This window comes from Carassius auratus, chromosome 11, assembly GCF_003368295.1.
Source record: "Carassius auratus strain Wakin chromosome 11, ASM336829v1, whole genome shotgun sequence".
NCBI lineage: Eukaryota > Metazoa > Chordata > Actinopteri > Cypriniformes > Cyprinidae > Carassius > Carassius auratus.
Window position 1 is genome coordinate 31,191 of NC_039253.1, and position 24,438 is coordinate 55,628.

General features: G+C 36.0%; 1 protein-coding gene across 1 annotated transcript; it reads right to left on the minus strand.

Annotated features, from left to right (window-relative positions):
• Positions 1-148: 148 nt before the first annotated feature.
• On the minus strand, positions 149-23,001 carry LOC113110619 (puromycin-sensitive aminopeptidase-like). Its single transcript, XM_026274727.1, has 23 exons — positions 22,879-23,001; positions 18,596-18,680; positions 18,376-18,453; positions 18,049-18,170; positions 16,575-16,682; positions 15,968-16,168; positions 13,417-13,513; positions 13,298-13,331; positions 12,950-13,064; positions 12,690-12,854; positions 12,364-12,468; positions 12,068-12,128; positions 10,962-11,071; positions 9,804-9,867; positions 9,560-9,699; positions 9,304-9,438; positions 8,177-8,396; positions 5,579-5,721; positions 4,191-4,247; positions 3,995-4,102; positions 3,429-3,584; positions 3,278-3,325; positions 149-1,867 (listed from the first exon to the last, which is right to left on the minus strand). The coding sequence occupies exons 1-23, from the start codon at positions 22,999-23,001 to the stop codon at positions 1,721-1,723; spliced, it is 2,622 nt and encodes an 873-aa protein (XP_026130512.1). The 3' UTR covers positions 149-1,720.
• Between the last annotated feature and the right edge of the window lie 1,437 nt (positions 23,002-24,438).

Genomic DNA, 24,438 nt, shown 5'->3' on the forward strand with positions numbered 1-24,438 from the left:
TTCATTCGTGCATCTTCAAAACTTGAAGAAAAATGTTTTCTCATGACTGCGTTTCATTGACAAGCTACCAGCTAATATGTTAAAACTGTAGTACGGATGTATTTTCCAGCACGTTGATAAATGCAAGCAATTGATTGCACAAGGTTTCTCTCTTCCATCAGATGTGATTTCCTTTATTGTCACGTTCTATGTCATCTCCCGCAATACTGAAACGAAAATCTGGTGAAATCAGACGGTCACGATCATTGATGTTTGACGTCTGTGGTCATAGTAAGTCAGGCTGCATGATGCACACAGTGAACAAAAGCTCCCAACATCAATCTATATACACACAGGTAAACATTCATCATCAATGCTTCAGTGTCCCAAAACTGAGCAAAGTCCTGGTCTTTCCTCCCACTGTACCTGCTGCACATGATTTCAATCAGTATTTACAAGTGATATGTTTTTTGAACTGAGTGTGGCATAGCCTACATTTAAGGGATACATGTTCATCTGTATATAGTTTACAAAATGCACACAAATATAGGAGCATGAAGGTCATAACTCATGTGTAAAAATCCAACACGACATTCCCACAATACAGTTGTGCCCATAGTTTATCTTTTTTTCTCATCTTCTTTAATGAACATCAATTGTATTTTAAACAAAAGCAGATGTCAGGGAAAGATGTAGACAGAATTTGATGATCATGAACTCGATGTCTGTTGGTTTGCTGATCAACAATGTTAATATGAGCCCATTGCATCTCAAAAAATAATCATTTTCACAAATCAGGTTCACCAATTTAAGGCCTCAGAGTTTGAAAATCATGATTTATTGGGGGGGGTCCCAATCTAGTCCCGAATGCTACTGTTGATTTCAGCAAGTTCTTTGTATCATCATGGCCCATGATAATGAGACTGTAATAATTTATCATCCACTGTGTTCATTTCATTTAATTTCTGGAGGGAAAACCCTGCGGAAATGCTGCAGAAAAGGCGATAGTGACATACAGGAGACAAGGGCAGATATCAGAGATTATACATATGTATATATAATCACATTTGAGAATAATTGAAGGTCTCAGAACTAATGCTCGCAGTTTACAATATACACACAGTACCATGCTTATGCGTCTTCAGTCCTAATCGTTACTAACGATGGGATTCAGAGCCGTTACCAGAGTCTGTTCAGTCACCAATGTGTCCCAACCTTTAACCCCCATTCTGCCCAGTCACGCCGCCGAGGTTTATGGGTAAAACGCGTATATAGCTATTACTGATAAAACTGGAGGAAATCGTCGTTTGTACAGAACCAAAGAAAACACACATTTAAAACGGAGCATATCAATGTCATGCTTGCTTTTTTTTTTCTATCTGTGACTGTAAGGAAGGAGAGGTGATTGTGTAATAATACCACTGTATGAGAGGAGCGCCATACTGAGGGAACCATGTGTGAACATGCATTACCAGCTCATAATAAAATAACGGAGAATCTCTGTTCAGTCACAGCTCTGCTCGAGTGCACTTGCGCCTCCTGCTGGCAGAATGGGGAACTACGGCACACTCAAGAGTGAATAACCTTCTCGCTTCCTAGTCTCACTTCTCTTTATCGACTCTTGGGTAATTCTTAAGATGGAGTTGCAGTTTTGTAATCGTTTCTGTTTTTGCTGAAGATAGCCAGATGATGCTCATTTGGGAGTGAGTGAGCAGGTCAGGGAGGGATCGGAGTTCAGAGGTCAGACGGGGGGCGCTTTCCGCTGCAGCAGGTACTGGTGGATGGCGTCTGCGTCTCTCTTGAGCCAGGAGGCGTTCAGGAGAATGTTCTCGCAGCACTGCTGTACGGTGCGCTCGGCTGCTGGTGCGTGATGACTCTCAAAGAAACTCTGAAAACAGAGAAACCACAGACACTTCTGTTCAGAACAGCAACCTGCAGTGCTTCTCTTTTCAGACTGTATCACTGTGCACTTTATCTTGATTTTGAACAGGACATCTGTTGCTCCATCACTTGAAACCAAAAAAACTTCCTGCTTGATATGTTTGCTTGCATTATATTTCTTGAGAATAAACCTAACATAAAAAAAATGTAATATTTCAAAATATATATATAAAGAATATATATATATATATATATATATATATATATATATATATATATATACACACACACACACACACACAATATATATATATATATATATATATATATATATATATATATATATATATATATATATATATATATATATATATATATATATATATATATATATTAATATATTTATTAATATATTTAAAAATGTCAATTATGTCTGACATTTTTCAGGTTCTTTGAAGGGACGAAAGTTAAAAAGAACAGCAATTATTTGAAATTGAAAAGAAATAGAATTTTGTAACTTCATTAATGCGTTTATGGTCACTTTTGATCAAGGCAATCAATTTAAAGCATCCTTGTCAAAACTTTTGAATGTTAGTAATGTATATACATTTTTAAATAAAATCAACTAAATTTAGACTGATTGAATCATTAACATGTCCCACTTATTAACCAAAATAAATAAACAAATTTTACTCTTAAAAAAGGTTTCTAGAACTAGAATTACTCTAACCAAGTGCAATATTTAGTCAATTAAATATTTTAAAACAAAAAATAAATCAATAAAAACAATTAAAAATAAAAACTAATCTAACAATATTGAAAAAATATATATATATTAATATTTAAAATATAAAATTTATGTTAAACAATATGATTATAATTTCTATTGTTGATTTTTTGGCAACCGGTTTTTACTAATGTTTCCTGCTGTAAAACACCATTTTGTTTAATATTTTGTCAGGCAACAGTCATACATCAAGTAAAACTCAAGCATACTTTTTTTCTTATGAGAATGTATATGAATTCTCACTCTTATTTGCATACATTATATTAACAAATTTGTTCCTGTACATGGTTAACATTATCTTTCCATTATTTATGATAACTGTAAAAGGACTTTTGAAACTCATTCATATTAAGCGATTAGTGAACTGGTTACACTGCCTTAATGAAAAATGTGCTTCCATTGTTCTGGCTTGCAAGCAACGTTTACTCAACCCAAGTGCAATACATAGTCTTTGGAATATTTTAAGGCAGAACAAAACTTGAAAATGCATTTCCATTCACTTTACACACCTAGAATTAAACTGCTGGTTTCGTCTGCCCACAGTATTTAATACTGTAAAGCTGCTTTGACAATTTAAATAACGGTGACTTGACTTTAGACAACACTGCTTATAAGTGACATGACGCTCACCTTAACTTCAGCAGCCATTTTATCTATTGCAAACCCATCCAATGTGAGCTGCAGTGAAGAAACAAAACATATATTCATGATACATAATCAATAAATCTTATATTTAATTTACAGCCTGTTGCATTCTATTTGTGTACTGCACTCGTTTCACCTTGATGAGTCTTGATATGAGGAAGCCGCCCTGGTAACGGTTATGAAGTTCTTCCCAGTTGTCCTTAACAAATTTCCATGCAGCTTTGCGCCCCTGTTTGCTGCTTCCAGCTACGCCCCCGATTACAGACACCGTGTCCTGGGGACGAACCTCCTCCTAAAAATACCACAGCCACATTCAGCGCCACGGTTCACACTTCTGGAGATTTTGAATTCCCACAGATTAGAGCGTGTCAGATCAGATTGGATTTCTTGTGAGAATGTTAGTCTAATTCAAAGATGAAATGGTGCTTTATTGATCTCCTGAGGAAAACTGATGCATTGCAGCTTTAAACATGAGTCACAGGGACTAAATAATACCGGTCCTTCAATACAGAAAATATCACAAATTCAACAATAATTCGGGGATATGTAATTGACAGACTTGGCACGATCCACCCCAAAAGACTGTTTTGTGCCATTCCCTTTATCCGTTCACACTCTTGCAAAGTGTGGTTCTTGTGTTTTCAATTTTTCCAGTCTGACCTATTTTCTACAGTAAGTGTGTGTGTGTGTGTATTTGCATACCGACAGGGCAAAGTTAAGCACTCTCTGGATGATGTCAGGGGCGGGAATGGCTCCCAGCACTCTCTCGATGCGGTTCTTCTCCTCCTGCATGTCTGCCTGCTTGTGAAGCTGAACACAGAACAGGAGAGATGCTTTTTATTTGTCTGCACCTTTAAGGCTATCGCTGTGTAATGTTCAGACATGTGTTAACGGTCACCTTGAGCATGGTGTCAAGCGTTGTGCTGTCTCCGTGCTTCAGAACTGTTAGGTATACCTAGAGGGATGCAAAAAAACACCCTCGTTTACAGGGACATGTTGAGCCAGTACTACTAAAAACAATACAGGAACACCATTTAGCAAAATCAGCTGATAGATTAAACTACTAAGGTGGAGGTAATAGTACTAGTGATGTCAAAAGCAAAACCAAAAATTCGTGATGCACTTGGCTGAGAACTGTAATTATTAATAATGTTTCACAGTGTTGATGTAAACAAAAACAATATACTGTATTTTTCTGACTATAAGTCGCACCTGAGTATAAGTCGCATCAGTCCAAAAATACGTCATGATGAGGAAAAAAACATAAGTCGCACTGGACTATAGGTTGCATTTATTTCGAACCAAGAGAAAACATTACCGTCTCCAGCCACGAGAGGGCGCTCTATGTTTTCAGTGTAGACTACAGGAGCACTGAGCAGCATAGAGCGCCCTCTGAGGGCTGGAGACGGTAATGTTTTCTCTTGGTTCATTTCTCTTGGTTCATGTCAAATTAATTTTGATAAATAAGACGCACCTGGTTATAAGTCGCAGGACCAGCGAAACTATGAAAAAAAAAAACGTATAGTCTGGAAAATACGGTACCTAAAACTGAAAATAAATTTGATCTAACAATCAATTAATCATGTTTCTACTCCAATTTAAACATTCAAACGGTGACTCCTTAACTTTTCATGACAGATTTACTCAAACATTAAATAACGAAGACAGCAAGTTAAGTAAAAATACGTTAAATGTAAAATACAGGGCATATATTTAGCAAAATGCTTCTCTCTAGAGTTGTCTTTTTCTAGTTGATTATCGATTTGGACATCATGGACAGTCGATGGCTTTCCTGCTTACAAGATGGCTGATGTGGTCTTGTGTTTAAAACACTTGAACAAACGATTGAACAACTGCACAAAACGTGATGCATTTCAGTAAGTATTACGCTTTCTTTTAACATACCTTATGATGTTCATTCATGTTTATTTTGTGCTATAACTAGTAATAAAGATGAGACTACCAGTATATATGTAATAAAACGGCATCAATTAAATGGCATCAAAACAATGTTATTGTTTGTTTTTTGAGGTGATATTGACAGAATTTTAAAATCTGAGACGGTTTCATATTCAATCTTGATCTTTGGATTTAAGAATCCAGATTAGTGTCAACTAAAATGCTCAATCTATATTGTTATTCAATAACTAGCATTGCCGCAGCTGTTTCTGTTGTATTTTACACTAAACAGAAACGCACCATCTATTCATTCCCAAGGATTATTTATTTTGGATTTTGTTGATGCAAATGTGGCGTTACTATGAACAGAAATGCAAGACGACTCACTGGACTCCTGAGGTCTGCAGGCAGGATCTGTTTACCCTCCACGTGATCTTTGAATCTCCGCCGAGCCTCCTCCAGTGTGGCCTTATGCCCCGCTTTACCCAGCTTCCCCAGCACCAGACCCCGCAGCAGGGCGTCCAAGTGCCCTGAACAAGACACAGGGGAGAAGGGCAACCAACACTTCATTTGAATGTCTTTTGACAAACGAATGATAACTATTCAAAAAGAAACCATGAAGCTATATATGTACAACGCAAACATAAGTCTGTGTGAGAAACAGTGCAGATTTTATTAGGTTATTTGGGTGAACTATTCCTTTATAGTTCGTTTTTAGAAGAAGAATATATATCTTCTTTCATGTCATGTGAGGGGCTGTATATACAGTGCCATGCAAAGGTTTGGAAACCCCTTGCAGAATCTGTGAAAATGAGAATAATAAAAAAAAAAATAAAAAAAAAAGAGAAATCGTTCAAAATGCATGTTTTTTTTTTAGTACTGTCAAATGATGTTAACATTTAGTCCACAAGACAAAAAATAGCTGAAATTATTAAAATAACTCCATTCACTCAAAAGTTTGGGAACCCTTGGTTCTTAGTACTGTGTTCTGTTACCTGATGATCCTCGACTGTCTTTCTGTTTTGTGATGGTTGTGCAAGAGTCCCTTGTTTGTTCTGAACAGTTAAACTGAGCACTGTGCTTCAGAAAAATTCTCTAGGTCCTGCAGATAATTCAGTTTTCCAGCATCTTCGAGCAACATTCACTGAGGCTCCAGAAGGAAACACAATGCATTAAGAGCTGGGGGATGAAAACTTTTGGAATTTGAAGATCAAGGTTAATTGTACTTCATTTGTGCTCCGAAAAGCTGCTGATGGGCAGTACTAAATGGAAAAATAATATTTCAACAAAATAATAAAAATTTCAATGACATCATCCTGTTCAAAAGTTTTCACCCCCTGGTTCGTAAGGCATCGTGTTACCTTCTGGAGCATCAGTGAACGTTCGAACCTTTTTAATATTTGAGTTTGAATCACTCAATTGTCCTCAGTGTGAAAAGATGGATCTCAAGATAATAGTCACAGCTGGAAAGGGTTCAAATATGCAAAAGATTCTGCAAAACTGAAGAATCTGCAGGACCCTAGAGGATTTTTCTGAAGAACAGTTCTCAGTTTAACTGTTAAGAACAAACAAGAGACTCATGAAAAACCATTACAAAACAAAAAAACTGTTCATCCAGGTAACCACACACAGTAAGAACCAAGTTCGAATGGGGTTATTTGAATAATTTCAGCTATTTTTTTATCTTACGGAATAAATGTAAACATATTTTATGTCAAATATCTTACTCAGGACAATACTAAGTAAAGAATAACATGCACTGATGATATATCTTATTTTGTTCAAATTATTCACATTTTCACAGATTCTGCAAGGGGTTCCCGTGTTGGAACACAAATAAATGAAAAGAAATCCAGCTAGTTTGTGGTGCTTTATTAATTTGAATGAAAAACACACAATAACAATAAAACAAAGACAAACTTAATTTATGTGAAACATGGAATATGGCCAAATATGCACTTTTGCTTTTTCGCTTTGACATCAAATCCTCTGTCTTCTTCTTCAGTCTTCTCTCCTTACCCTATTCACATAAGTGAAATCTGACTCCTGCTGCTAATGCTTTATGGAGTAGATGATTTCCATTTATATTGCAGAACCCATTATCAAACTAAATGTTTTTTTATTTTTTGAATAATTTAATAAGTAAAATGATGGTGGAGTCGGTGAGCAGTTAATGGCCAATGAACACTGTAACACAGCAAAGGCAGGCTTACTTCAAAGTAATTATTTTATATTTATATATTTTTCATTTAAATAAGGAATGCTTGAAAGCTACATATTTTTTTATTTATTTATATATACATTCATGATATCTATATTTAATTAATATTTACATAAATTTAACTTATTAAAATAACTAATCAATCTTATCTAAATCAATAACATTTGTTTTTTACATCGTAGTCAAATTGGTTTTGAAAATGCAAAGCGCAATATCACTCTTCCTGCTATCTCCTACAGAAACTTTTGTATTGTGTTAACCCTTACCTTATATTAAAAATAAATAAAAAATGGCTTGTAAAATTGCCATGATATAACATTTATATATCAACTCCCTTTCAGTTTAACAACTTAACAGGAGCGCTGTCACTCATTGCAGTTAGCTTATCATAACCACGGTCATTTACATAGAGAACATACTCAAATGTTTAAATTGAAGGTGGCTAGAAATTGGTGATGTGAAAATAAATTCTGACTGTCTAAGTGCAAGAAACCTAGACTGTTGGAAAGAAAAGTGCAGAATGTGTCACCTTTAAAGGGATAGCTCACCCAAAAATTAAAACTGTCGTTATTTTATCACCCAAAATTACGACTTACTTTCTTCAGTGGAACATAAAAGTCTCCGTGTGTTTGTTTATACAATGAAAGTCAATGGCCTCTTCATCTTTTACGTTCCACAGGTGAAAGAAAGTTCAGGTTCAGAATGACATGAGAGTGAATATTTATGACACACAATGTCCATACACATTCAGTTCTTTCTCTTACCCTCTCCGGTTTTACTGTCCCAGCCCAGCTTCATGCCGATAGGGGTGAAGAGATCTCGAATGAACTCCTGGATGTCCTCGTGGAAGTCAGTGTGTGAGAGCAGAGAGGACAGAACACCCAGATTACAGCTCAGGTCACTCCACACCGTGTAGTTTGGCTCATTCACAAATGCTTCCATCACCTTCAACACCTCCACAGTACTGATCATACCTGCTCGAGCCTGAGGGCATGACAGAGAGAGAGAGAGAGACACTATTAAAAACAGACAGTGGTAATAGACAGAGAAGAAATGGAAACGAATAATGATATTGCTGAAATGGCTTTTCTTTTCAGCAACACTGAACACAAAGATTTGGGGAAAAAAAAGATTTGTAGCCTGCAAAAAAGCTTAATGACACACCAATACTAGATCACTAAAAAACCCACAAGCACACAATATACCTTTGTATTCTTACATTTTTTTTTAAAATACATTTAAAAGGATAGTTCACCCAAAAATCATTCAGTTTTGAAATTCAGCCTCAATTTGTCCCAAACTTGTTTCTTTCTTCTGCTGAACATACTAGATATGTGGGTGGCCAAACAGTTGCTGGTCCCCAGTGATTTCCATAGTATGGAAGAAAATACTATGAAAGTCAATGGGGACCAGCAGAAGAAAGAAATATACAAACAGGTTTGGAACTTGAGGGAGTAAATGATGACAGAGTTTTGAAGTAATCTATCCCTTTAATTAGATTTTTTGTGCCATTTAAATATAACTAATATTTCATTATTATATATAAAAAAATATATATATTTAATATATTTTAAGATATTAAAAGCAACAACTTCCTCTATGCTTCTATTATTTCAGCGAACTGCCAACTTGACATTTCTCAGTATCTACAGAGTTTTTTTATTTACATTTTTTTTTTTTTTTTGTGCCGAAGTTACAAAACCCACATGACTTGTTCCTTAATTTATAATGTATTAGTCAGGCCTGGAGGCATGAAAGAACCTGACTTCCATACGACTTTGTAACTTGACACTTCACTCAAGTCTTAATACTGGAGACTTGACTCAAGATGGAGAGCTGAGCCTCTACTCTGATTGCAAACACTGATTCAGACTGATGTGTGGCGTCTCACCAGGGAGAAGAGGTCGTTTTGAAGACCCAGGCGGTCCACAGGCAGAAGCGTGAGGTCTCGGATAGCAGGAAGCAAACTTTCCAACATTGCAGAGCTGTACTGGATCCTGTAGAATCCCACGGTACCTGGATTAATCTGCACATGGTAGAAAACAATGTGATTTTATAAATGCACAATCTTTGAAGCCTTTCCGTATAGTATAAATAACAGTATAAATAAACTTTTCCATAAAATCTACAAAATGCAGCAATCTGACCTTGAGCCAGTGGTCAGGTGCAACGTTGGTGATGTTAATTGTGGTTTCAGGCTGGTCCAACAGAACCTCCATCTTGGAGCAGCTCGGGTCCTCACTAGTGCAGATACTGATGGGAACCATCCAATTGGGGCAGTTCTCATCTAGAACATAAAAACAGATATTACAGAATAGAAAAAAAAAAAAAAAATGTAATGTTAAACAAAGTCAGAGGCTTCAATAGTTTAACTGCTTTCTTTGCATGTACCATTACGTGGTCCGCTAGCACAGAACTTCTTCTGAGAGATTTTCAGCACGCGGTCACTGCCATGCTGGAGGGAAAAAAACAAACCCAAACCAATTATTTCAGCTCTGATTAAATCTGGTATTACCCAAGACAACAGTTGTTATTACCAGATGCTCCCTGAGAAGCTCATAGTCAATCCCAGCAAGACTTCTCAATGCCCGAGGCGTATTTAAATCATATTTGAAACCTCAGAAAATTTGAAACTTTGTCTGTGTGTGTGTATATATATAAAAAACAACATTTCTCTGGATGTATATATATATATATATATATATATATATATATATATATATATATATATATATATATATATATATATATAAAATCATTTAGAAATCATTCTAACTAATTATGAGTGTTGGAAACAATTCTGCTGTCTAATATATTTGATGAATAAAAGGTTAAAAAGAACTGCATTTATTCAAAATAAAAAGGAAATTCTAATAATATATATTCTAATAATATATTTTCTTTACTATCACTTTTTATCAATTGAACACACCTTGCTGAATAAAAGTATTGATTTTATTTTTAAAAAAAGAAAGAAAAAAAATTTCTGACCCCAAATTACTGACCAGTAGTGTATATTGTTATTACAAAATATTTATATTTTAAAAACATAGCTGCTTTTTTTTTTTTTTTTACTTTTCATTCATCAAAGTATCCTAAAAAAGTATCACATGTTCTGAACAAATATTAAGCAGCAGAACTGTTTCCAACTTTGATAATAAATCATCATATTAGAATAATTTCTAAAGGATCATGTGATAATGATCCTAAAAATTCAGCTTTGCATCACATAAACAAATGATAATTTAAAGTATAATAAATTTAAAAACGATTATTTTAAAATTGTAATAATATATCACAATATTACATTTTTTTTCTGTATTTTTGATCAAATAAATGCAGGCTTGATGAGCAGAAGAAACTTCTTTCAAAAACATTAAAAATAGTAATGTTTCCAAACTTTTGGTCTGTACTGTATATATATATATATATATATATATATATATATATATATATACACACACATATATACATAAACACAATCCCACAGTGCTGAATCAGATCAAAACCAAACCCTGATGTCTATGAGAATGAGTTTGTAACTGTTACCTGCTCTTGATCCACTACTATAATAGGGAATCCCATTTGTTTGGTCCAGGAATTCATCACTGCAGCAATAGGTTTCCCACTTGCTTGCTCCAAACACTCCCATAGGTCCTCTGGGATATATAAAGAGAGAACGTCACACCCTTTATTTCTGACAACACAACAATTAACAAAGCATAATAACAACACTGCTGCATGATCACACACACGCCCACAACACTCGCGCCAAATACGATGTCACGTCAGAATTACAATGTAACACTGTGTAATTACTACAGCTGTAATCACTGTTGTTTGGATCAGATCGTGGGCCACAAGCAATGCTAAATCATTTCCTTTTAGAGCCGCTGTCCTACATACAAGTGAAAATATGTTTTTTTCTTTTACAATTCACTGTGCGCTCTTCAAACTCCAGATGTTTAAATTCATACAAATTCATAACTTTTCAACAAAATAGTCCGGACTTCATTTTTCTTTTTTATGTGGTGTGTTGAAAACAAGTGCACCATTTTGTTCTATAAAGACTAAAAGTTTTTAAAATGATAATGTATGCTTTTTAATACTGTATTATAATGTTTAAAGTTTGAAAACAACATAAAATGAAGATTTTAGAAACATCGTCCCACATTTAATCAGAGAAACTGATACACAGTTCACTCTGTCCATGACACACAGAAAGCTTTCCACAGTTAAAGATAACTGCTGTTTATACTGATCAGTAATTGTCATGAAAATAATTACGATTTATGACTTCATTGAGTTTTGTTCAAATATAGTCTAAGCCTATGACACAGACTTTAAGAACTCATTTACTCATATTTCATGTCATGACGAAACGGCTATATTCTTGTTTTGTTTGGTGGTGGTTTTTTAACACCTTATTTGGCTATTTTCATGCCAAAAATCCCTATTTGAGTTAGAAACGATAAGACACCTAAAAAATCTACAACTAAATTTGGCCGTTAGATAATTTTGAACAGGTGGTTATGTAACAATCACTATAAGTCTTTCTTGGGTTTACAAGCTCATAAGGCCGTTTAGTCATCAAGATAGAAATTATTAGAGGGTCAAAGCTTAATCTACGCAAAGATTGTGGTGTGTTAACTTACCAGTAGATGCATTTTTGTGCTGGAACTTCAAAAGGTAAGCATTCATTCCCTTTCTAAAATCCTAGAAAAAAAGATAATTTAATCAGACATAACTCAAAACCAAAGATCTAAAGGTAACTGTAAAGAATTGCGAATTAATCTGAAAGTCATTATTAAAAAGGGCTGCTCGCAACAATTAACAAAAGAAGGTATTTAACTCCAGCAAAATAGACACCTGGAAAACCCACATCGACCGCCTGCCTGACAGATCAACACTGGGAATGTCTTTCTGCAGCTGGCTGAGCATGACCTCTCACCTCATCGCCGATGTAGTTATGCAGCATGCGGATGACAGAGGCCCCTTTACTGTACGATATGGCATCGAATATTTCATCCACTTCTGAAGGGTGTCCGACGTCAACCTATGATTCACAACACACACACTCTGAAACATGACTCGGAGATCAATATTTCATCAGGCTAAATCTGGGTGTGGAATTTAAATGCTGTAAGCGATACGGCCGAGCAGACTGCAAATCAAAACTTCCTGCTATCCACACGAACCCTTAAAAGCAACAAACAAAACAGGCGCACACTGGGAGATCTGGGTGCAATGAGAAAGATCCACTCATCTGTTGCAGACCTCAATAGGGTGGCTGTTATCTAACGCATCCAGGTCCAGAGCCCTGGTGTAATCGGCAGACACAAACTGGGTCCAGATGTCGTACTCAGGGAAGCAGTGGTCCACACAAAGGTACTCGATCCAAGACGCAAAGCCTTCGTTTAGCCACAAATGAGTCCACCATTCCTGCAGCAACAGACATGTTCTCAGCACCCAGAATAACACAGTTATATTAAAATACCACTGTGACCTACAAAAACTATCTGTGGCTGAACACTCACCATAGTAACCAGGTTCCCGAACCACTGATGTGCCAGCTCGTGGCCGACTACAAGGGCGACCCACTGCCGGGACGATGCACACGAGTTCTTTGGGTCAATCAGCAGAGCCGTCTCCCTGCGAGGGGTGAGCACGAGATTTAAAAAAACAAAATAAGAAAAGAATAAGAACAAAACATAACGTGGCTCATATTGTTCAGATATGGCTGGGGATTAACATGCTACCAAGACAGATTAAATATTAATGAAGTTCTCCTGAACAGACGCTTTCAAAAAGCACAAGATTCTGGGTTTCCGTGATGATTTATCAAGTCTAAGGATTAGGATTTAATCATGTCATTTAAAAGTCACCTGTAAGTAACAAGGCCCCAGTTTTCCATGGCACCTACAGGACGCAAGAGCACCAGAGGTTAAAACTAAATATAACAATGTCTATGAGAGGTTTCATATTTCATGAAAAAGATACAAACCAGCAGCAAAATCAGCAATAGCAATTAGATCAATTTTAGGCAACGGATAAGGAACGCTGAAATAGTCTTTGTAGAACGGAAGGGTCTTTGTAGCAACCTGGAAAAAAAAGAAAAATGTTTTTCACGGGATGATACTTTGACAAGAGTTATTATAATTACAGCTAGCATTAAGCTAAACCAACTTTTTATATATATATATATATATATATATATATATATATACAGTATTGTTCAAAATAATAGCAGTACAATGTGACTAACCAGAATAATCAAGGTTTTTCGTATATTTTTTTATTGCTACGTGGCAAACAAGTTACCAGTAGGTTCAGTAGATTCTCAGAAAACAAATGAGACCCAGCATTCATGATATGCACGCTCTTAAGGCTGTGCAATTGGGCAATTAGTTGAATTAGTTGAAAGGGGTGTGTTCAAAAAAATAGCAGTGTGGCATTCAATCACTGAGGTCATCAATTTTGTGAAGAAACAGGTGTGAATCAGGTGGCCCCTATTTAAGGATGAAGCCAACACTTGTTGAACATGCATTTGAAAGCTGAGGAAAATGGGTCGTTCAAGACATTGTTCAGAAGAACAGCGTACTTTGATTAAAAAGTTGATTAGAGAGGGGAAAACCTATAAAGAGGTGCAAAAATGATAGGCTGTTCAGCTAAAATGATCTCCAATGCCTTAAAATGGAGAGCAAAACCAGAGAGACGTGGAAGAAAACAGAAGACAACCATCAAAATGGATAGAAGAATAACCAGAATGGCAAAGGCTCAGCCAATGATCACCTCCAGGATGATCAAAGACAGTCTGGAGTTACCTGTAAGTACTGTGACAGTTAGAAGACGTCTGTATGAAGCTAATCTATTTTCAAAAATCCCCCGCAAAGTCCCTCTGTTAAAAAAAAGGCATGTGCAGAAGAGGTTACAATTTGCCAAAGAACACATCAACTGGCCTAAAGAGAAATGGAGGAACATTTTGTGGACTGATGAGAGTAAAATTGTTCTTTTTGGGTCCAAGGGCCACAGGCAGTTTGTGAGACGACCCCCAAACTCTGAATTCAAGCCACAGTACACAGTGAAGACAGTGAAGCATGGAGGTGCAAGCATCATGATATGGGCATGTTTCTCCTACTATGGTGTTGGGCCTATTTATCGCATACCAGGGATCATGGATCAGTTTGCATATGTTAAAATACTTGAAGAGGTCATGTTGCCCTATGCTGAAGAGGACATGCCCTTGAAATGGTTGTTTCAACAAGACAATGACCCAAAACACACTAGTAAACGGGCAAAGTCTTGGTTCCAAACCAACAAAATTAATGTTATGGAGTGGCCAGCCCAATCTCCAGACCTTAATCCAATTGAGAACTTGTGGGGTGATATCAAAAATGCTGTTTCTGAAGCAAAACCAAGAAATGTGAATGAATTGTGGAATGTTGTTAAAGAATCATGGAGTGGAATAACAGCTGAGAGGTGCCACAAGTTGGTTGACTCCATGCCACACAGATGTCAAGCAGTTTTAAAAAACTGTGGTCATACAACTAAATATTAGTTTAGTGATTCACAGGATTGCTAAATCCCAGAAAAAAAAAAATGTTTGTACAAAATAGTTTTGAGTTTGTACAGTCAAAGGTAGACACTGCTATTTTTTTGAACACACCCCTTTCAACTAATTGCCCAATTGCACAGCCTTAAGAGCGTGCATATCATGAATGCTGGGTCTTGTTTGTTTTCTGACAATCTACTGAACCTACTGGTAACTTGTTTGCCACGTAGCAATAAAAAATATACTAAAAACCTTGATTATTCTGGTTAGTCACATTGTACTGCTATTATTTTGAACAATACTGTATATATATATATATATATATATATATATATATAGTACATTATAATTTTGTGATGTTATTTATTGTAGTATCACATTTATCAGTAATAGTCCAAAATGACAATAATTGTTAGCTTATGATATAAATGTCATAATAATATTTATAAAAATAATAATGTTTTTAATACACTACAGTTCAAAAGTTTGGGGTCAGTAATGTTTGTTATGCTCACAGAGTCTGATTTACTAGATCAAAAATACAGTAAAACTCTAAAAATATTTACATTTAAAATAAAAGTGTTCTATTTTCGATGTTAAAACTTTTTTCCAAAACCATAATACATTTTGTCTGGATTCTTTGCAGAATAGAAAATACAAAACAACAGCTTTTTTTTTTTTTAAATAAATACTTTTTTAACAGTTTGAAGCTCTTTGATCAATTTATTGTGACCTTAAACAGAATAACTTACTTAGTCATGTACTAATTCCAAACCTTTGAATGGTGGTATATATTTTTTTATTTAATCAGACGTTTGGAAATAAAATGTAAAAAATATAAATTGTATAATATTATTTATGTAGACAGTACATTATTATACCAACCTGTATAAATAATTTTATATGTGGCTTTGTTGTTTAGACTACAAAAACCTAAAGCACTTTAAGTCTGATATGCCAAAAAAATGAAAACAGTCACAAACTGAGAGTGCGCTTGCTGTACCTCCAGTGCAAATCTCCCTTGCTCTGCCTTTCCAACAGGAGTGTACACACGCACCGTCACACCATCTGATGACTGACTCTCCACAAAGTCATACTCGCCAATGACAAACGCCACCAGGTAGGTGGACATGATGGGTGTAGTGGCAAACTTCACCTCCACCAGACTGTGATCCTCTGGATATGGCTTTCGATCAACAACATTCTGCACAGATAAAGAAAAGTCAGATTCAATTTGCATCACATTTTGGTGAAAAAAAAAAGACCATTTGTGGTTGGCAGATTTACATTTCAATTGATAAAACCACAACAACAAATAACTTCCTAAGAAAAAACAGTAGCAGAGGTTATTAGAACAATATAGTGGTCTAAAATTCTTTTTCAAAACAGAAGGAATGCGATTGGCACACATCACATGTCAAAACCTGTATGCTGCATGTGCGCCACAAGTGTAATGACTCAGAAAACGTACATCGGCTAGGGGAGGCACAACGCCTCCGGGCCTGTGTTAGATAATGCATGTGTCTGACAGTAATATGAATCTAGTCATTTAGGGAGATTTGTTTCCAGAGGGAAAGATCAGAAGAAAAAAAAAAATAAATGACACGTACCATATTTGACAAGGCTACTCTGTCCTTTGGGACGATAAGGGTGATGTCAAAAGTGGCTTTGATAGCGGGTTCGTCCCAGCAAGGGAAAGCTCGACGAGCGTCCGTGGCCTGGAGGGGGTGAGAGATGTCGAGAGAATGAGACAGCGAGACAGGAAGAGAGGACTCAGGGTAAGCTTGTGTTGCAGTGATTCAAACAAATGATATTTGCATGGCATCTAAAAACCACAGATGCACAAAAGCACTTTCTTTCTTAAGGCCAAGTCAGGTCAGCAATTTGGATTTGTAGTTGCCCTGTCAACATTTTCTTATTTAAGTTGGTTTGAAAAACCCAACATTACTGATATTTTACTTAAGCTATTTCTTCTAATTATTCTGAGACTCAGTTTTCCAAACATATCTTTTATACTATTGTTTGCAATTTGTTTATCGTGCAATTTAACTGCTATCTACACTTTTATTATCATAAAAAACTTGTTTGATAGAATATATTGTTTGATAGAATATTGCCCTGCCAACATTTTCACTGGGCCATATTTGTTTATATATTTTTTGTTGATTCCACAGATCATTTTGATTACTTTTTTCTTAAATAAAAACACCTTTGCTGGAGAAACATGGCAAAAGCAATATTAATGGTCTGGTTATCATTTTTTTTGTTCTTTTTTAGAAAATTTTAATCAAGGTGAAAATTAATAATAGACACTTTTGCTGGAAAATTATGCCATGTAATGCAAAATATTACTGATGACTTACACACACAAAACCAGACTGACTATAACAAGTCTTTTTTCCATGTTAGTCAGCTGCTAGACAACATTACCTTGCAGACAGATCAGCAAAGTGTACAACAACAGCATAGATTACATCACCGAAAAAACAAACGTTTGAGCTTAGCAAGTCATAAAAATAGATGTAAAAATCAATGCATGTATATTCGTCAGAGGCAATGCAGCACTAATCAGAAAGGGCAAATTACTTTTACATCAACTCTCTTACACTGGCCTTGAGTCCTTATCATTGAGGTAGATTAAGTTCACTTAAGAGACTAAACTTAATTGTCCCCTTCCACATTAAAACCTACCAAATGAAAACATAATAAGCAAGAGTATCATCATAGTGAAACATGCAAATATATTAAAATGGTACAATATGCATACTATTAAAGGCCAAGCAACACATTTTGTAACAGGTTTGATTTTACTACAGTTTTACTTCTGCACGACTCCATTATAAACTCCTGTATAATTAATTGCTTGTTTTTCTCTATTTGCAAGAATAAAAGTGTAGGCTGAATGCCTATGTGAATGTGTATTCTTCTCCGTAGAGACAGACGGTCAAGATCTCAGAGGAAAGTGAATGATTGAGCAGGAAGAGCGAGAAGAGGACGTGACAAATGACTGGGCTAAAGCAAACAGTGGCAGAGAAAGCGAGCGAGCAAACAAATGAATGAACCAATACCTTGATATGAATTTACCTCAAACTGTGTGACGGCAGCGTACCGGATTTCTCCCGAAGGAGTTGTGTATTTACTCCTATAGAAGCCTTTCATTTTGTCGTTCAGCTCTCCAACGAAGTCTATTTTCAATGATCCCGACCCTGAAAAACAAGAAGCCCATGATTAAAAAAAAACAAAAGGCACATAAAACAGTAGGACAGAGCAAGGAAGGCCCATTCATCTTTTTACAGGAAGCTGTTAGAGCCGCTTTCATCTGACAATAAACAGACTACAGCAACTAATTACACAGAGATTGTTGACATGACTCCAGCAGGCTCCTTCCAGGACACATTAGATGTGCTTTACCTTTTTGCAGAGTGCTGGGGAAACATAGAGTCACCTTCTCATCCTCATTCTGATAGTTAATTCCTGTAGCGTTAATTTCTAAATGGACGGGGAGAAAATGAGCACAGTTAATCCTAAAACTAAAACCGACTATGAAGCATTTAATGCAGGTTGAACCAGTAATCAGTCAAAAGTCAAGCAAATACGTCAACTAAATGTGGATTTGCAGTTTCACACTCACCTTCCCCCCCTTCAGGCACAAAAGAAGCAGTAATTATGTCTATATCAGCACAGTTCATCACAATCTGGTTTGTCCCTTGAGTAACCTGTCAAGAACAATGACATACAGTTCAGTTTCAGCGTTTATGGGGCTCCGGTTGTTTCATGACTTCGGGGTTTTCAGTGTTTGGTGTTTGATTTCTTTTCTAGCAACACTTCATTGCCTTTTGCAAGCTTCGGAAACCTTCCTTTGTTTCATACAGTATCAGATAACAGCCATAAAAATGGAACAAACTCAAGTCACCAACATACAACAGAGCCAATCACAGCGGGAAATTCTTCCTGGTTTAGTAAAAACCAAATGAGCCTCTTTCTCTGACACAAAAAGAGAAATTATTAGCAAAGTTTAAAATTATATATACTACTTTTAAAATAAATTAATACTTTTATTAAGCAACAATGCACTGGGTTCCAACACTTTGATTAACTTAAAAAAAAAAAAAAAAGAAAAAAAAAAAAGTCCAATACCCTCAAATTCAAAGACTTAATGTGGAGACACATTTCAAGTGAGAGCGAGGTTACATCGTGTTATCTTGTAAGATACAGTAAGTTACAGTTTTCATTTGTCAAACACAACTATCAATTGCATTCATTTTTGGCCATATGACAGATCTGATATTCTATTTGTTGTATTTCTGTTTTGCATAAAACTGAAGAATATTCTGTACATCCTATACTATATTCTAAAATGACCTGATATAAACTTTTGCATGGATTTAATTGAAAAGAGCTTACCGTATTTTTCTGACTATAAGTCGCACCGGAGTATAAGTCGCATTAGTCCAAAAATACGTCATGATGAGGAAAAAAACATATATAAGTCGCACTGGACTATAAGCACCCTCTCGCGGCTGTAGACGGTAATGTTTTCTCTTGGATCATTTCTCTTGGTTCATGTCAAATTAATTTTGATAAATAAGTCACACCTGACTATAAGTCGCAGGACCAGCCAAACTATGAAAAAAAGTGTGACTTGTAGTCTGGAAAATACGGTAGGCTCATGTAACCATTAGTTTTAAGATATATGAATATGAAGTTTTTTTTGCCTCATGGGTTTACATTATCTTAGTAAGCAAAGCAATTCAACATTAATTTCCGGGTGTGTCTGTGAAACACAGAGTTACCATCCTAGTAGTTTTGTGCATGAATTAACGCTGTGTAGAGTGACCATATTTTAGTTTTACAAAAAGAGGACGGTGACTGTGGGCGGGGTGGAGGGCTGGGGTGTAGTGCTCAAAATAGTGCAATGACCATATCTCAAAAATCAAAACTGAAAATGTCATTTCCTTACCTAAATATATATTTTTACCGTCACTGTTATGCATATTGATCATAAACAGAGCTAGAAAGCTTGCTACCAGCAGCCCTCCTTCACAAAACTTAACATCTAGCACAGTTTCATCATAGGCAGAATGCAAAATGTTTCAATACTAGCATTTTAGTCAAAAGTAATTAAGCAACAATTAAAACCTTGGGAAAAATCAACCCATCATTCGGATGTTCATGGGTTGAAGAGAGAGAGATGGCTGATTCAAAAGAGATTTAAATACTCTCTGTATTGATAGCAGCTCCCTGATGCGCGGAAATTATGCAATATGAGAATGTTTGCAGGGAGCGGACGGGATTGGACACACAAATCTCAGGTAGAAATTCATTAAGACATCAGTTCCTCACAGCGCTCTAATACAAAAACACACTGGGGACTCTAGAAAGCAAAAGCAGAATTCCCAAAATTTGGGGGCGATTCAGAAATCCCAGACAGTTGCATTTTTTTTAAGGTCAAAAAAGAAGAAATGTCTGGAAAAAGAGAAGAAATATGGTCACTCTAACATCATGGTAATGTATGTACAGCATAAAGTGAACCTAGTAATAATGCACGTAACTAATGTAAATCAAGCAAGCTTCTAGACATAGGCCACGAATTGTTGGCGAAATAACACATTAGCTGACTTTTTTTTTTTTTTCAAAAACTTTCCAGGGCCTTGAAAAAGAAAATTCTGATTCACAAACTTTCAAGGACCAGTGTGGACCCCTGCGATTTGATCAAAAGTGACATTTATAAGCATTCACAATGTTACAGAAGATTTCTAATTCAAATAAATGCTGTTCTTTTGAACTTTCTATTCATCAAAGAGTCTTAAAAAGAAAAACAGCAGAACTCTTTTCTCCAAGAATTTATATAAAAATAATAATAATAATAAATCTTTCTTAAACACCCAATCAGCATATCAGAATGATTTCTGAAGGATCATGCGACACTGAAAGGCTGGAGAAATGATGCTGAAAATTCAGCTTTGTGTCACAGAAATTTTATTACATTTAAAAACATACTTAAATAGAAACTAGCTCATTTCGATTTTAATAATATTTCACAATATTCGTTTTTTAATATTGTGTTTTTGATCAAATAAATGCAGCATTGATGAGCATGAGATACTTCTTTCAATGACCCTGAGTGTACTGGCATCATGTACTTCAGCCGTTTTTATCTTTGCTCACATCATTGCTCGTACAATTTACCTCTTTCTTTTTTATTGTAGGAAATCTCCGGGAGTACGAACAAATATGATGCACATGGAAAAACCACCGCCTGAATCCTGACGGCTTTGCTGAGGCTCAAGGGCCAACTCCTGCTGTTGCCACTATGAAATTCTGACGTGTGCATATATAATCAGATTATGAATAAAAAAGAACAACAGTTTGCATGGCCTCTTATGTTCCAATAGGCTGTTTAATACTGCATTTATTGCATAATGCTGATGTGAAACTTTCCCAGGACGATCAATAGCTTTCATGCTCTCCTCACATCCATAAGCTAGTTTTCATAGACAAATACATCCCAGAGTCAGTAAACACACTGTTTTAATTATTCCTCAACTGAACTATTACCACACTTTATTGATGGTGAATTAGATCCTGCACAATGATACGCATTGTGTTTAGAGGCATGAATCTGCCAAGGTGAAGCTTTAGAGAGCACATGTGGCTTGTTGAAGTTGGATGTGACTTGGATACAATGAGTGTACTGGCCTTGTGACAACTATGAGTGCACTACTTCAATGGCATTCATAAATGGAAGCCAATCACAGTCATAATGCATATGGCATTGTGGGGGATGTAGTTAATCTCATGCTCCAATAAGTCTTTGGCATCAAGACAACATCAACGGCAAGACGACTTTCACAACAGGGCTGCATCAAAGTGGGGTACAACATGACTTGACATGTAAAGCAGTTGGTCTATAAAAGGCATTATAAACAATCTTACGCAGAAGGATATGCTAGACCTCAATTTCATCCCATCTGGCCTGCACTGACCTCTGCCATCTTTTCTCCATATTTACAGAAACATTCAGTCATTTTCCCAGTAGTACATGCTGTGATTGTCCTGATATATATATGCACACACACATACACAAACATTTATACACATACACACACACACACACATATATATATATATATATATATATATATATATATATATATATATATATATACACACACACACAAACATATATATATATATATATAACACAAATATATAGAATTATAAAAATTTAGATACAGATATTCGTTGAATTTAACGAGCATAAAAGTTATGCCTAACTAACAATGAACTTTTAATGAACCTCATATTTTGAAGATTATATATAACAGTATAAAAGTGCATTATTTTGTCCCAAGTCACAAAGTCCACATTGCACCCAGTGTTTCGTGAGGCACTACACTGTGATTATAGTAAGCTATAAAGTATCATGTAAACTGTCAGACAGGTTTAGAGTGACTCAGGAGCTTGTAGACGGAACTGATTCACTCGTCTTGGGCAAATACGTGAAAACTATGACCAGCAAGGCGGTTAAATTACGAAATATATTTGTGTACATGACAGCAGCCCAGCAGGCTAACGTGGTTAGCAGTGTGGCGCCAGTTACGTTAGCGCTTTAGCTTGCGGGGAAACAAACTTAACGTTACCTGCTTAACGTTAATTATCTTTATTGCGAGAGGTTGGTCTCAGAGGTCACCGGGTTTAAGTATTTAACCACAAATGATCACATTCCAACGTGCTGGACTCGTAAATGTTAAAGATTTGGAGGTTAAAGCCGCTGTCTCGCTAGCACTTTAGATTAGCAGCAACGACAGTATCAGCAGTTATTAAAATGCAAAGTTAAAAACCACGCTTAACATGAACAAGGCATGACATTATGGCCCGGGGCAGAGGGGCTGCATGCAACATTAATGTTACCTCCACGGCTGCCTCCAGTTTGCCCTCGAAGGTGAAGTCGATGAGGTCGGGCTTGAGGCGCAGCCCGTAGTTGACGGGGTAGACTTCAGTGGGCAACCGCACGAAGGGCCTCCGCTCGGGCATGCTGAATAATGTCGATACGCTAGAGAGCGAATTAAAACGGACTAGGAGTCTGCTTGCTCGAAGAGTCTGAAACACAAGCTTCGCTATTGGATTCGGAGAGCGGGGTAGGGCTAGCCGTATGACTGACAGAGACACATGAAAAAAACAATACAAACCGTTGGAGAGATGGTCCTCGTTGTGCCCCGCCCCCTTTTCGGCTAGCGACGTTCGAATCGTTCGCTTTTCAGTGAATCGGTTGAACTGGCTCGAACCGAAAGAGTTGTTCACGAATCGGATTGAATCGGTTTACTGATTTTCCGACGAAGGATCTAAAATGGAGGTCAAATGTCGTAGCCAAAAAAACTCCATTGTACATTTTCTTTATGATTTTTTTTTTTTTTTGCATTTTTCCTTTATTTTGATAGGACAGTTGCAGGAAGAGAAGCGATCGGAAAAGGTCCGCAAGCTGGGGTTCGAACTCTAGACGCCGGAAGTGCAATGACACCGACCATTGTCTGTTTTTAGTAGCCTAAATGTTTTAAACAGTTCACAGATAAGTTACTTTCAAACCAAGCTTTCTGTGGTCAATGTGGCAAATAAGGGAAAACTTGTTTCGCTAGAATTTAGCATGTGAAAATTTGCCGACCTGCTGTAAATTTAGGATTTGAATGTAGCAGCAAAAATAAATAAATTTAAAAAAGCAAAGTTACATAAAAAAAATCAATAACATTTAGCCAATTGCAAACTTTATTATTATAGTAAATGAAAATGATATTAATGTTTTAACTGACTTTGTTTTTATGTGAAGAATCATTGCTGCAAGAAATAAAAAAATAAAGAAAAGAGACACTACAAATGTGTGCCAACATATGGCTTTATATAACTGTTTAGTTTTAAAGTTTAGACAAAGAATGCAATATGCTAATAATCCGCTTTTGAACTGATTATTTTAAATGAACTGTTCAAAAGAACCGATTCGTCTAAACGAGTTGGGCTTCTTTCACGGACGGACTGATCAAAGCGAAAGAACAGAAATAAACACATCTGGACGAGAAAAGGCTTCAGCTACGTTTGCAATATATAAGTTAAATCTATAGAGGGTGTGCCATTGCCCATGTTTTATTAAGCTTGATTAGAATCTCATTGAATTTTACACTATATGTCATGCTTTTGATATTTTTATTGAAAAAAGTGAAAAGGAGACTTCTGCAACAAAGCAGTTTTCACTATTACAATAGCTCGAAAGGTCAAGGTCCACAACAAGTATAGTCTATCATTTAAACATGAAATCTTCATCCATAATTTGCATTTATCTATTATAAATGTGCAGATGCCTCTTTATACTAATATACAATCTATAGGTTATCTTTAGGAACATATAACTGAAATAGATCCGATAATTACTTAGAGTAACCAATTATTTAGTGAGCCTCTGTTTTCTGACACAACACATAATAA